Source organism: Hypanus sabinus, chromosome 13, assembly GCF_030144855.1.
Source record: "Hypanus sabinus isolate sHypSab1 chromosome 13, sHypSab1.hap1, whole genome shotgun sequence".
NCBI lineage: Eukaryota > Metazoa > Chordata > Chondrichthyes > Myliobatiformes > Dasyatidae > Hypanus > Hypanus sabinus.
Genome location: NC_082718.1, coordinates 5904020 through 5917460, shown reverse-complemented (window position 1 = coordinate 5917460; position 13441 = coordinate 5904020). Strand labels below are relative to the sequence as shown.

The following is a 13441-nucleotide window of genomic DNA, read 5'->3' as shown; positions in this document are numbered from 1 at the left end:
CGCTCAGCGAGCAGCCCATTATCAAACACCTCAGACAGCAGTGGAGGTACGCCATGGATACGGATCATTCCCAAGTTAAAATTCCACCGTATAGTAACAAGGAAGCATTGCACCGCTGGAAGTATCATCTCTCCAAAGTGACATTAGTAAATTCTGTCTCCCTCTGTGATCATTTTCATGTCCTCCTATTATCTCTCCAAATATCAGATGATCTTGTCCTCATCAGATTACCAAAACTGGGAGCTGCTTATGAATACTGTCAATATTTCAGCCGCCACATATTGACAGTGTTATGTGAAATGCAAGCCTCTTCTTCATTAGCTTCCTATCCACAGTCAAAGCTCACCACTTCCGTACACCTTATTAGGAACAGGTGATTAACTGCTATACTTTGCCAGCCCTCTAAATTTTACTATCAAAATTAAAAACAGTCATAATCAGCAAAGGGTGGGAAGTAGGTTTCGGAAAGTAAGATCAGAATTGAGGGAATCACTGTATCTGGAATAAACAAACATTCCACAGATGGGAGGCACAGAAACACATAACCCTTCCTCGAAGATCCAAACAAAAAGTTACATACCTATTGTTCAATAAATAATTGGGAAAACAGAATTGCACAATTGAAACATGCTCAAAGTATTTGGTGAATTACAACTTCCAAAGCTCTCAATTCTCAGCCATTTAAAACATTCATCCAAGATGTTGCCAGAGATCATGCACATTGAAGGCTAATTTCCCCATCTATCAAGGAAGGTGGGGTTTGTGCCTCAATTCGGCTAGTGCAGAGCTTTTTAACTCAAGGGGTTGCAGCATTTTTCTGCACAAGAAAATGTCACTATTTTATGAACACGCTTCCCCATTATCCTGATGAAATGTGCCACCCATTCAAATCTTCACCTCCATGCAACAGGTTCCTCCAATGAACTTCTGCTTTCTAAAAATAAAAAGACTAGTTCTTCTTGCACTACCTCAAAATGTACTTTCGACTTTAAACTCTTCATCTGAAGTGAGTCAAACAAAAGCCTTGATCTTAAGCCCATCTCCTGTACTGGGGCATAGTCTGCTGATGGGATCTTGCAAGCATCCTCTGTCCTGGGCCATTCTCCTGGATGGTAGGCTGAGGCTTTCACCACATCTCCAAGGTGAAGATCCTTCCCCTCCTGGGGATAAGGTCTTTGGAGCATCGGTTGGTATTTCTGTAGCCCTGGGTTTTTAGGGATGGGGTTGCTCGGCCCATGCTCAATCCTCCTCTTTCCTCTTTCCACAGCCGGGCTCGGGACTGTCCATGTGCAGGACTGCCTCAGAATAGAGGCCCACCCATTTAGAACAGAGATGAAGAGGAATTCTTTTAGCCAGATAGTGATGAATCTGTGGAATTCATTGCCATGGACGCCCGTGGAGGCCAAGCCTTTGGGTACACTTAAAGCAGAGGTTGACAGGTTCTTGATTAGTCAGGGTATCAGAGGTAATGGGGAGAAGGCAGGAGAATGGGGTTGAGAAGTATAATAAATCAGCCACGATGGGATAGTAGAGAGACTCAATGGGTCGAGAGGGCTAATTCTGCTATGGCTTATGATCTTAAAACAAAGTACTGCATATGTTGGGCTAATAACGATTCTTTCTGTGCTTTGGCATTCAATAATTTCATTCAGACAGGATGTTAAAAGATTCTTCCAGCAGATATTAAACCAAAGAAAATGCCCCAAACCAGAAGGAAAAGGCTCAGAAAGTATAGAGGCAATGTAAGATGCTGCTGCTTTAAGCACAGAGAATGGTGGGCACAGGGAACGCCCTGCCAGGGTTAGTGGCAGAGGTAGCTACAGAAGCCATGTGCATGGTAGAAAAATAGAGGAAGGCTTCAACTGACCTTAGAGTGGGCTAAAAGGTTGTCACAACATCATGGTCCAATGAGCCTGATCTGTTCTGGGTGTCACTCCACAGCATTACTACAAAAGCATCCCTCCAATGAAATGCTGTCAAAGGCACTACAGAGGTGTGGTATCCCTTTATTCACAGGATGAGTTTAAAAGTGAAGTATTTTTTCTATTCCCTTGTTTATTTAGCATTAATACATTAAAGTTTGCAAAAGGCTGGAAGAGATACTCATCCCCAAATAAACTTACACACTATTTTACCATAAAACTTCACTCAACAGTTAGCTTTTAAGCATTGTCGTAAGAGGAGGTCAGAGATAAGGTTTGAAAGGGCACTGGCAGCAGAGAGCATGGCAATAGTGCAGTAATTAAATTCAGAGACAGCTGAGGTTCGAATTAAAAGAATAATGATATCAGAAGTGTATAGTTTACGAAGAAATGGAAGGGCAAAGCCATAGAAAGACTTGGCAACCAGGATGTGGAGTCTGCAGACATAAAGCCATACATGAGCAACTGTGTCTGACCTCAGGTTTATGGACAGTGCATCAAGATGAAGCAGTCACGGGCACTTTGAATAAGTAAATCTGGAATTAAGAGAGGTGCTGAATGGATTTAAAATGCAGGATTAGATTCAGGCAACATTACAAGAGATGAGAAGAGACTGAGAACATGATTGCTAAGTCGCCAACTCAATTTCAGAAACAGTTTGTGATTAGGGCTGAAGACTATAGCCACATCCTTCCAGTTGTCAGAGGTATCAGAATCAGCCATAATGACTCATTAGGCTACACAGCACACAGTCTAAGTTGTGACAGAAACAATATTCGAGTATCACTACTACTACAACTGATCAACTGACCTAAGGAGAAAGGAGGAAATTGCAGTCATCCCAATATTTAAAATGTGCGCAAACTGTCCACATTTTAACAGCATTAAATTATGAAACAGGAAGTTGAAGTCATTAGCTAAATGGAAACCACTAAAATAGTTTAGTCTAAGTTTGATATTTTACATTTCACATTGTATGCTGAGCTATTATAAGTAGGTAGCAAAATATCGGTCCCCTCCATAAGACCCAACTGTAAGGGATGATACAGATTAGAAAGCCATTCAGCCCATCGTGATGGTGACTATACCACCTCTTTGAAAGGGCTCGCTCTAACTTTCCGGACTTTTCCCACACGTTCCCTCTTGAAACATTCCACTTTGCATCTGATGCTGGATGCAATGATTAGACACTGCATCATCTGGCTTAGCCCCAGCGCCTCCTCCCAAATATCCCAAGAACCTCCTAAATCGTTTCTGAAACTCCTTTTCACCACCTCCAGGTCCCCAAAATCCCAACATCATTTATTAACTGGGAATCGTGGGTGGGGCGAGGAACAGGCATGAAGAATGAGTGCCCGATTCTGGCAGCAAGCAGAGCGTCGGCCAGGTGAGTGGAGGTGCGGCGGAGGCGGTAACGGGGCAGGGGCAGGTCAGGTGCCGTGCCGGGAGCCGGCTCGGGCGGCCCTATGACACAGTTCAATCGGCTCCTTACTCAACGCGTCCTGGGTGCTCCGTCTCCGTACGCCCAGCTCGGGCTCCTGCTCTATCTCCGACATGTCGAAGGGAGGGTGGCAGCTGGCGGTTTGCAAGGGACGACCGGCCGCCCGTACGAACTCTCATCAGCCGGCTGAACCCCGCCTCTCCTCCTTTTATAACAGCACGATCGCCGAGGACGCGCAGTCGCGATGCTCTCTGGGAGCTGTAGTCCTCCGTCGCTTCCGACCCCTCTTTCACGCTTTATTTAAAAACTACAACTTCCCAGTCCCGATGCATTTAGAGTGCTAATTATAATAGAGGGGGCGTAAAATCTCCTCCTCGATTTGTTTAAAAAATGGAAATAAAAAGTGGTTCGTTGCAATAAAAATGGGAACTCTGGAAAACTGAAACAAAAAATACTATAAAGAAAAAGCCGATTGCCCAGTTTCTCCATATAAGCTCCCCGACCCTCCGAGTTCCTTCAACAGTTAGGGGTTTTTAAAAACGTTGAATGCTAACTAACGGCACTTGATAAAATGGAATTACGAGGGTTTATTATCGTCGGGGAAAGGTGACGCGTCCAGTAGAGAATTATATTTGGTCACTTATTAACTTTCAGTAGGTCTAGGACTGAGGTTGCATATAGGCCAGAGAGGATTAGGATTTTAGTTTGCCCTCCCCTCGATAAACTGTGAAATACGTGGGGTTGCAATAACAATCGGGAACCTTTAAGCTCGTCGCTTCATCCCTCCCCCACCTGTCTTCTCCTATCATTCCGGATCTCCCCCTCCTACTTTCAAATCTCTTCTTTCAGTTAGTCCTGACGAAGGGTCTCGGCCAGAAACGTCGACTGTACTTCTTCCTATAGATGCTGCCTGGCCTGCTACGTTCCACCAGCATATTGTGTGTGTGGCTTGAATTTCCAGCATCTGCAGATTTCCTCGTGTTTGCGAGAACTTTCATTGACAGTCTGCTGAAACTAGCTGTTAAGTATGTGGTTTGAACTCTAGCCTCTAGAAAACTAGTCCAATGAACTAATTCACTAACACTGAGCCCATGGTAGTGTAAAAAAAATCATAAATTTCCATGCTAGGCACCAGCTTATTATGAATTGCTGTGGACATGCCTAGAATAGAATTCCCTGTGCAAAAGTTTATGGGCAAAGAATATAAATAACCTGGAATGCAGCATGTACTCTGAAATCGCTGTTAGTATTTCCCTTCTAATTATATACCCAATTCTTTATGAAAGTTACTACTCATTTTTATATTCATACAGACATTTCCACACTCCTCCAGGCTCTGTTTCTCAACTGGAGAAGAAACAGTTCTGCAAGGGCAGTCTTCATTTGCTTCAGTTCAGAATAATCTCCCAAGATATTCAGAAATGCAGATAGTTCTGCCTCTGTGTTCCCTCATTGCTCAATGTCAGTTCATGGGGTATGGTCACAGAGTGGTTAAATCACTAATTTAGTAATCTAAAATACAAATCTCTGAATCACAGCAGCTGGAGGCCTAAAATTACGTTAAATAGTTTTTATAGTAAAACCATATTTGGCTCACTATTGCCCCCAAAAGGAATTCCAGAGTCTTAAAATATGTATTTTTAAGACACTGGTTTAAGGGCCCCAGCTGCTGTGGTTCAGAGGTTTGTCCTTAAACTATGTATCAAAAAGTGCAGCTGATGTAAAATACTAGTAATACTCAGTTCTGAAAACAGGTTTTGACCCAAAATCTGAACTTGGTAAATATTTCTTGAACTTTGTTTCTATCAAAATAAATCTTAAAATCCTAATATCCTTCACCAAATCGGTAAATAAAATTGGATTTAATACTCCAATCACAAAAATACCAGAAACCTTTCTCAATCATTATTGGCCTTAAGAAAGTGCGATGAGATCGTTTCATGAACTAATGCAGACTATGTAGTGTTCTTTATACATAGTTTTTTCAGGCCTTTTCTCCTTGGAGCGACAGAGGATGAGAGGTGACCTGGTAGAAGTGTATAAGATGATGAGAGGCATTGATCATGTGGATAGTCAGAGGCTTTTTCCCAGGGCTGAAATGGTTGCCACAAGATGACACAGGTTTAAGGTGCTGGGAGCAGGTACAGAGGAGATGTCGGGGTAAGTTTTTACTCAGAGTGGTGAGTGCTTGGAATGGGCTGTTGGCAACAGTGGTGGAGGCGGATACGATAGGGTCTTTTGAGAGACTTTTGGATAGGTACATGGAGCTTAGAAAAATAGAGGGCTATAGGTAAGCCTAGTAATTTCTAGGGTAGGGACATGTCCGGCACAACTTTGTGGGCCAAAGGGCTTGTATTGTGCCATAAGTTTTCTATGTAACACATAGGAATGGGGATATATTTCAATATGTAAAACCTATGTTGCTTGAATTAAAGTTGAAAATGTTAATGAATGACCTACCGTCCTTAGACAAGAACATGAGGAAGGATAGGCCTTGTCTGTCCTCCTGGCTGAACAATTGTAACAAACAGTTACAGTCTAATCAAACTCTTCAGCTACATTGGAAACTGCAAGAGAAAAATGCTTCTTCATCTGATGTTAAGAAGCACTGAGGTTTTGTGTTTTACTTTTGATTTCCTTAGGATAGGTGAGAAGTTCTTCTTCTGGTGAGAATGTACACAGGGCTGCCAATTTGATTGGACTAACTTTGTCCAACTCACCCCAGCTCTTCAGATCACAATGATCAACAAACTAATGATTAACAAACCAACTTAGCTTACCTTTATCCAACTTATGCCATAGAAATGATACTGTAGAACACTTCATAACGAATGGATTACTATTGAAGTGCAGTTCCTATGCAGACAAAGCAGTCATTTTGTACCCAGTAATGTCCTGTAACAAAAGCACCACTGAGCTTATTAATGGATGAGGAAAAGTTGGCAGGGTACAACTACTCTGCACTTTAGAGAGAATCTTTTGTATCAAATTTGGGCTGCTATTGATCTTCTAAAGAGTATATTTGATTCTTTTGCTCTCTTTAACATTATATTGAGCTATATGAGTTACTGCATTCTACATCTTCAGCTTTGGAGCCAACAATACTAGTAGGTGGTATGGAGGACTTGTCCGGGACAATTGAAGCCATTACAAGAATGGGTCTATAATACATCAGTACCAGCAGCCACCGGGTTAAACTAATTCTGTGATGTATGGTCACATTAATTGGTAATATGGTGGAAACTGGAGAGTGGAAATGGCGATGTACTTCACTAAAATCTACTGACGTCAATGCAAAATTTAGGAATTCCTGGGGTGAAATGGGAGTAAATATCCTTAACATTAAGACAACATTTTACCAAGCAAAGTTGAAATCAATGAGACTGACCTTGTGCTTACCCAAAAAAGAATGTTTGTGTGTTGAACTGTAGTCATCTCAACAGCTGAAACTGAATGACAGCTTTGTAACTTATTAAAAGAGGTAAAGTTTGGCCCAGCAAGGCAAACATTTAACAATATGAAATCAAATATTTTTGCATCATCTCAGATACTGAGGTGTAAAATACCTAACAAAGCTATTCACCACATAACCACTCCGAGTTTGAAACAACTACCCCAGCCACAACAGTAAGAATTGTCAATACCTTGTATCAATCCATTCCACAGCTTTTCGATTCACCTGATTCTCCATTGGCATTGACTGTGCTGACACCAAGTAGCCATTCATTGTTGGACTACATACGGTAGGCAGACAACAATCATACCAGCCCCTAGTTCTGTCCACACTCACTCATACTAGTTTGATGGGTAGGGGAGGCTGTGGACTAGTAAGTCACTGCTGTGGCAGCAGAGAATTCCTCATTGTAACCTAGCTACAGCAGTCAATTTCAAGTTGAAAATAGGGTATGAGAAAGATGAGAAAGAGTGGGATAGTTGAGGAGCAAGTTCAGGGACACATTCCTGCTATACACAGCTCAACTGTGGGCACCATGCTAGCAGAGTGGTTAGTGTGGTGCTATTATGGCTGAGTCTGGAGTTCGATTCCAACATCATCTCTAAGGAGTTTGTCCGTCCTCCCCATGGAATGTGTAGGATTCCTCCTGGTGCTCCAGGTTCCCCCCACAGTCCAAAGACATATTGGTTAGTTCTCTCATTATTGCTCTGGGGTTAAATCAGGGTTTGCTGGTTAGTGAAGCTCAATGGGACGGAAGGGCCGATTCCACACTGTATCTCTAAATAAATCCATGGAACCTCTAAGCAACTCATTAGTCATGGCAGTTAGCTGTACAGCTTGCAGAGCAGAACTAGAATAGTCAGTTTCCCGCTTCCAATCCTCAGCGAATTCCACTGGGGAGCAGACAGGATCAGAGGAACACACACAAAATGCTGGAGGAGCTCGGCAGGTCAGGCAGCATCTACGGAAAAGGAATAAAGAGTCAACATTTCAGGATGAGACGTTTTATCAGCTCTCTTAAAGGCAGAGTGAACTATTAAGTAGCCCACAGAAAGCTGAATGACTGAACAGTTCTGGAGCTCTGCTGGCATTCGGGGTCCACATCCAGCATTGAGACAAAGGCACAAGTGTTATGTTGAATAGAATAGCTTCTTAATACATCCTATGAACTGAATCACAAAACTGAACTGGATTTTTCTGATTTGATATTAAAAGTTAAAATAGATAAAACATTCATCAAATCATTAACTCACAATACAAAAGATGATGCAACTTCCTTAGAACAGTAGTATGAAGAAAGGTCCATTTATCACCAGGGTAAGGAACAGGTCACAGATCATTGTTTCTGTCCATGGTGTGTTCCAATAGTTTATGAAGCTATAGCACCACAATGTTTATTACACAATTTATTTTAAAAAGTGTCCTGAATTGGGTGGACATTGGTCAGATCACTTATTTGGATGCAGACATTGGAAGGCATTTCATCAGTATTAATTGATCTGTCCTCATCCTCTTCCCTCCCTGATGAATCCATTGACCTTTCACTTCCATTAACATCCACTCTGAAGACATCATTTCTGGGACAGGGTGTCAAAAGACAGTCCTTCCTGCTGGACTTCAGAACCAGGTTGCTCAGGGTACATCATAAATTAATATATAAATCCAGCAATGTACACGTGATTAAGTCCAGGAGAAACAGGAGTCACCATAGGAACTTTGTTTCAGTTCGATGTTTGTCATCGTGTGGGTAGTCTCTCTGCTCCTCAAAGAATTCCATAATTCTGATATTCAATCTTCCATCAAAATCTGGTAAACTCAGACACAATGCTTCAAATGTACGCACTGGCTTCCATTCATTGCTAATAGGTACTGAACAGGACAGAAAGAATTGGTTCAAAATGACAAAAAAAAAATCTTGATAGGAAGAACTGCACTACAGTCAGGTACTCAGTACAGTGATAAAGTCACAAAGATTTGGCACAATGCTAGCTTGGGAGCTTGTTTTGCAAAGGCCTGCATTTCTCCATTACGTATCAGTATGAGATCAAGGAAAATGTGAGCTGGTGGCAGGTAGTTTTCAGGTGTTGAGATTATTTAGTTTCTGCTTGATCTCAATACAAATACGAGATAAGTTTCCTGGCAATTTATCCTTAATCTCCAAAAATCCACAAAACGTTCACTCCAGACAAGCCCAAATTTACCCGTCTGTAAAAAAAAAAGAACAATACATTAAGTACTACAAAGATATTATCAACTTAAAATTTTCACTGATGCTATTTCACTCCAGGAAAAGTCTCAGTTCTGGGTTAAATTTCCTGCTCTCTGCAAAGAAGCAAGCCAATCAGCATTCACCAAGATAGTGAGTTAATGCTTCATGTTGATAACCTTTTATCAAAACTAGAAAAAGTTAAAAGTTTAGCATTTTAAGTTGAAGAAAGGAGGCTGGAGTTCCAGAAAGAATGACACAAAAAGTGGTGGGTACCAATTTGGAGAGGGCAGTGGAGACTTAATCATGACAGATTAATCTATTTACACTGCTTCTGGGTAAATGAAGTCAAAGGAAAATATGAACAAAAACATTGGAATGAAGTACAATAAAAAGTAAAATTTTAGAATTGCTGTAACTGTGACAGACTGCATTCTATCGAACAACGAAGAAAGTTTGAAAACTGAAAACATCATACCCCAGCATTCCAGACTCCTTTGTTTTGATTATGTACAGAAACATCAGGATAGTGTGAAACATGTTGTTCCTGTCCTGGAAAAAAAATCATTCCAAGTTGGAACATGAAATCTACTTCAGTTTTGTTGTATTCAATCAAATAATAAGCTGTCCCCCTGAACAAATGCAAAAGCATCTAAATCAAGATTTCAACCACAACCAACCTCAACGATGTATGATATGACCATTATCATCACTCTATGGTGTGGACAAATTCTGAAAGTGTGTTGAGATATGCAGAGCTTGCAACACCAACACATTTATACAAAATTTATATACATCTCTGATTTTTGGTGACTCCAGCATAAATCCACTAACAATTTTACAATTGCTGATTCCACTGAAGTAGGCTGTAATTCACTTGACCAAATCCCAACTACCAACAAGTACATCATCCAGTTCTGTGCAATTTCGAGCTCAGCCTACCACACATGTCCCACCTCCACTCTCTTACAAGTCAACATAACCCCAAAGTTCTAAGTAAAATTTATCAGTACATACATGTCACCACATACAACCCCGTGATTCTTTTTCCTGCCAGCATACTTAGCAAATCTACAGGACAGTAACTGTAAACAGGATCAATGAACGGCAACTGTACAAATGCAAATATAAATAAACGGCAATCCTGAGAGCATGAAATACGAAAGAGTCCTTAAAATGAGACTGTCAGTTGTGGGAACACCAGAAAGTGAGAGTGTAGTTACCCCCCTTTTGTTCAAGAGCCCGATGGTTGAGGGGCAGTAACTGTTCTTCAACCTGGTGGTGCAAGTCCTGAGGTTCCTGTACCTTCTACCTAATGACAGCAGTGAGAGAAGAGCATCAACACGTACAAACAAGCTGGAAGAACTCAGCAGGTCGGGCAGCATCCGTTGAAACGAGCAGTCAACATTTTGGGCCGAGACCCTTTGTCAGGACTGAAGAAGGGGGGGGGGCAGGGGCCCTATAAAGAAGGTGGGGGGGGGAGGGTGGAAGGTGGCAGGTGAAAAACCAATCAGAGGAAAGATCAAGGGGTGGGGGAGGGGAAGCAGAGAGGGGATAGGCAGGAGAAAAGAGCATGACCTGGGCGGTGAGGAGCTTTGATGATGGACGCTGCATTTTTAGGTAACATTTCATGTAGATGTACTCAATGACTGGGAGAGCTTTTACCCATTATGTACTGGGCCGAATCCACTACCTTTTGTAGGATTTTCCGCTCAAAGGCATCGGTGTTCCTATACCAGGCTGTAAGCAACCAGTCAATACGCTCTCCACCACGCATTTATACAAATTTGCCAAGGTTTTTGATGACGTGCCGAATCTCTGCAGACTCCTGAGGAAAGAGGAGCTACTTCCCAGAATGCTGCTTCTAGTACTTTATACAACTATATTTCTTTCCATAATAAAATGAAACAAAAATCCTTTAGCTGTGAGATCTTTGAAGACACAGGTTGGGGAGACAATCTATTAATGCAAATCAACACCTTTCACAGGACCAGAGATAATGAGAAAGAAGAAAATTAAAAATCAAGATATTTCTTGTGGGTACCTTTGGCAAACTGTACACCTGCCCCTGGTAGATGAGCTGGTAGTGTGGAGGGTTGATGTTACTCTGATGTATACAGAATAAATGCTCGTTTGTAGTATCTGCAAAACGAATTAGAAAGCAGAAGAATTAGATTCCTGGACCATGCAAGTACCTATATCAGGATGCTGTTTGTTGACTATAGCTCAGCATTTAACATCATCAATCCTACAGTCCAGAACAGAAAGCTACAGAACCTGGGCCTCTGTACCTCCCTCTGCCAACTTCTGAACTGGAAGACCGCAGTCAGTGTGGATTGGAAATAACATCTCCACCTCACTAACAATCAACACTGGAGCTCAACAGGGACATGTGCTTAGCCACTGCTCTATTCTCTTTACACCCATGACTGTGTGGCTAGGCACAGCGCAAGTACCATCTATAAATTTGCTGAAGATACAACCATTGTTAGCTGAATTTCAGATGGTGACGAAAGGGTGTACAGGAATGAAATATACCAGTTAGTTGCACTCAGCATCAGCAAGACCAGAGAGCTATTGTGGACGTCAGGAAGGGGAAGACTAGGGAACACAAACCAATCCTCACAGAGGGATCAGAAGCAGAGAGAGTGTTAAGATCAGAAGCAGAGAGGGTGTTAAGATCTCTAAGGACCTAACTTGGATACAACATACTGATGCAGCTATAAAGGCGGCAAAATAGCAGCTATACTTCATTAGGATTTTGAGGAGATTTGGTTTGACAACTAACACACTCAAAAACTCAGTACATTTGTAGCTGTGGAGAACATTCTGACTGGCTCCATCACTCCCTGGTACGACAGTGCAGGGGGGTGCGGGAGGGAGCTACTGCACAGGATTGAAATAAGTTGCAGAAACTTGTAAAATTAGTCAGCTTTGTCATGGATACCAGCCTCCATAGTACCCAAGGCATCTTCAAGGAGCAGTACCATAGGAAGGCGGCGTCCATTGTTAAGGATCCCCACCACCCTCTGCACACTATTATAGGAGGTACAGAAGCCTGAAGGTGATTCAGGAACAGCTTCTTCCCCTCTAAATGGACATTGAACCCATCACTATCTGACTACTTTTCTTATTTCTGTTACTTTTGCACTACTTATTTTAACTTAACTGTTCGTTACACCAATGCATAACACTTAATTATTAGTTTTATTCAACATGTAATCAATTAATATAATTGGTCTATAGCGAGTTGAAGTGAATACAAGGGTGTAATTTCCTTTGTCCAGTAGTCAAGCTACCCGGGATGCAGCAGCTTGCTCCCATCTGTGCAAAAATGACAAATGGAGCAGACTTGGCTATCGAATGTTTCACTGAGTATTTGATACCTGTTTACAAAGCTTTCAATTCGAGCCAGAGGCATTTATGTCACTGATACCACAGTGAGAAAGGTCCTTTTGTAGTAAACCATAATGTTAGAAGTTCCCTAATCCTCCCTCCTTAAAAAACAGATGCATACTGTTCAACCCACTGCCTGCATGGGACCCTTTTCTGAATGAATTACCTAGACCCAAGGACGCCAAATGGCCCGGTTTGGCACGGTTCTAAGTTAAAGTGTGACTGCACTTATTAAACAAATATACTGGTATTGCTGCTGGCAAGTACAGATAAATGCTCACCAGGTTTATCTGGAGTTTGAATGAAATGCTGAGAAGTGAAAGTTTTTCCATCAGGATATTTGGGGTGTGGAGGTAGCCTGGAGTCAAGGTAAGTGCAGAACATGTGCGTTATAATCTGAAACACAGGAAGCAGAACATCTATTAGAGAATCACATCTCTGATCCTGTTCTTACTGCAGAGCCTCAGTGAAACCATCCACTGAATTTGGCCCACCAACTGTTTCTAGATTTCTGCAGTCAAACACACCACTTTTGACCCTACACATTCCTTCATCTGAACGTTAGTAGCAAAGCATTCAGATGCCTATAGGCCAATTCCTAAGACCTCATAATTCCTTGATTCATTAATCTCCTGTTTCTTATTTCAAAGCATCTTAAAATTCCAGGTTTTCAACAACCTTTGAACACTTTTTAATCTCTCTCCATATTGAACTTTATTTTCCCAATCTGTGAAAACTGACACATGGACAATGCTTTGCATGTACAAGTTTCAACACACAAATGTTATAATGTTTATATTCAACGGTTCAGTAAACAGAATGACATACTTTAATAGCTTCTTCACATACACGTAGATTGGAAGACTTATGAAGATATTAAACATGCCTAGAAATGTACCAATACAGTACTGATATTACAGATTTTTCAGCCATTAGGTGAATCAGGAGATCTGGGGATTGGGAAGGGAAATATATGTCAGGTTAAAGATTAGATCAGCGATAAATGGTAGAATAGGCTCGAC

General features: G+C 41.6%; 2 protein-coding genes across 8 annotated transcripts in view; both read right to left on the bottom strand.

The window, feature by feature from the left end:
- The window catches only part of cax1 (cation/H+ exchanger protein 1), a 62659-nt gene extending 59006 nt beyond the window's left edge, over nucleotides 1–3653 (bottom strand). The window contains exon 1 of one of the 3 annotated variants that reach the window (XR_009515302.1): nucleotides 3415–3653. Coding sequence is in view for 2 of the 3 variants with exons in the window: in XM_059987035.1 (XP_059843018.1) it covers nucleotides 3415–3478 (64 nt within the window). In the remaining variant the exon portion in view is untranslated. The remainder of the gene's footprint in view (nucleotides 1–3414) is intronic. The other 2 variants (XM_059987035.1, XM_059987034.1) reach the window with 2 other exon arrangements.
- A 4172-nt stretch (nucleotides 3654–7825) lies between these two features.
- tmem209 (transmembrane protein 209) overlaps nucleotides 7826–13441 on the bottom strand; it is a 28754-nt gene continuing 23138 nt past the window's right edge. For 2 of the 5 annotated variants that reach the window (XM_059987036.1, XM_059987037.1), the window contains exons 12-15: nucleotides 12701–12815; nucleotides 11068–11165; nucleotides 9502–9575; nucleotides 7826–9022 (exon numbers count right to left, since the gene is read on the bottom strand). In XM_059987036.1, coding sequence (XP_059843019.1) covers nucleotides 8968–9022; nucleotides 9502–9575; nucleotides 11068–11165; nucleotides 12701–12815 — 342 coding nt within the window. In that variant the 3' untranslated portion in view covers nucleotides 7826–8967. The remainder of the gene's footprint in view (nucleotides 9023–9501; nucleotides 9576–11067; nucleotides 11166–12700; nucleotides 12816–13441) is intronic. The other 3 variants (XM_059987038.1, XM_059987040.1, XM_059987039.1) reach the window with 3 other exon arrangements.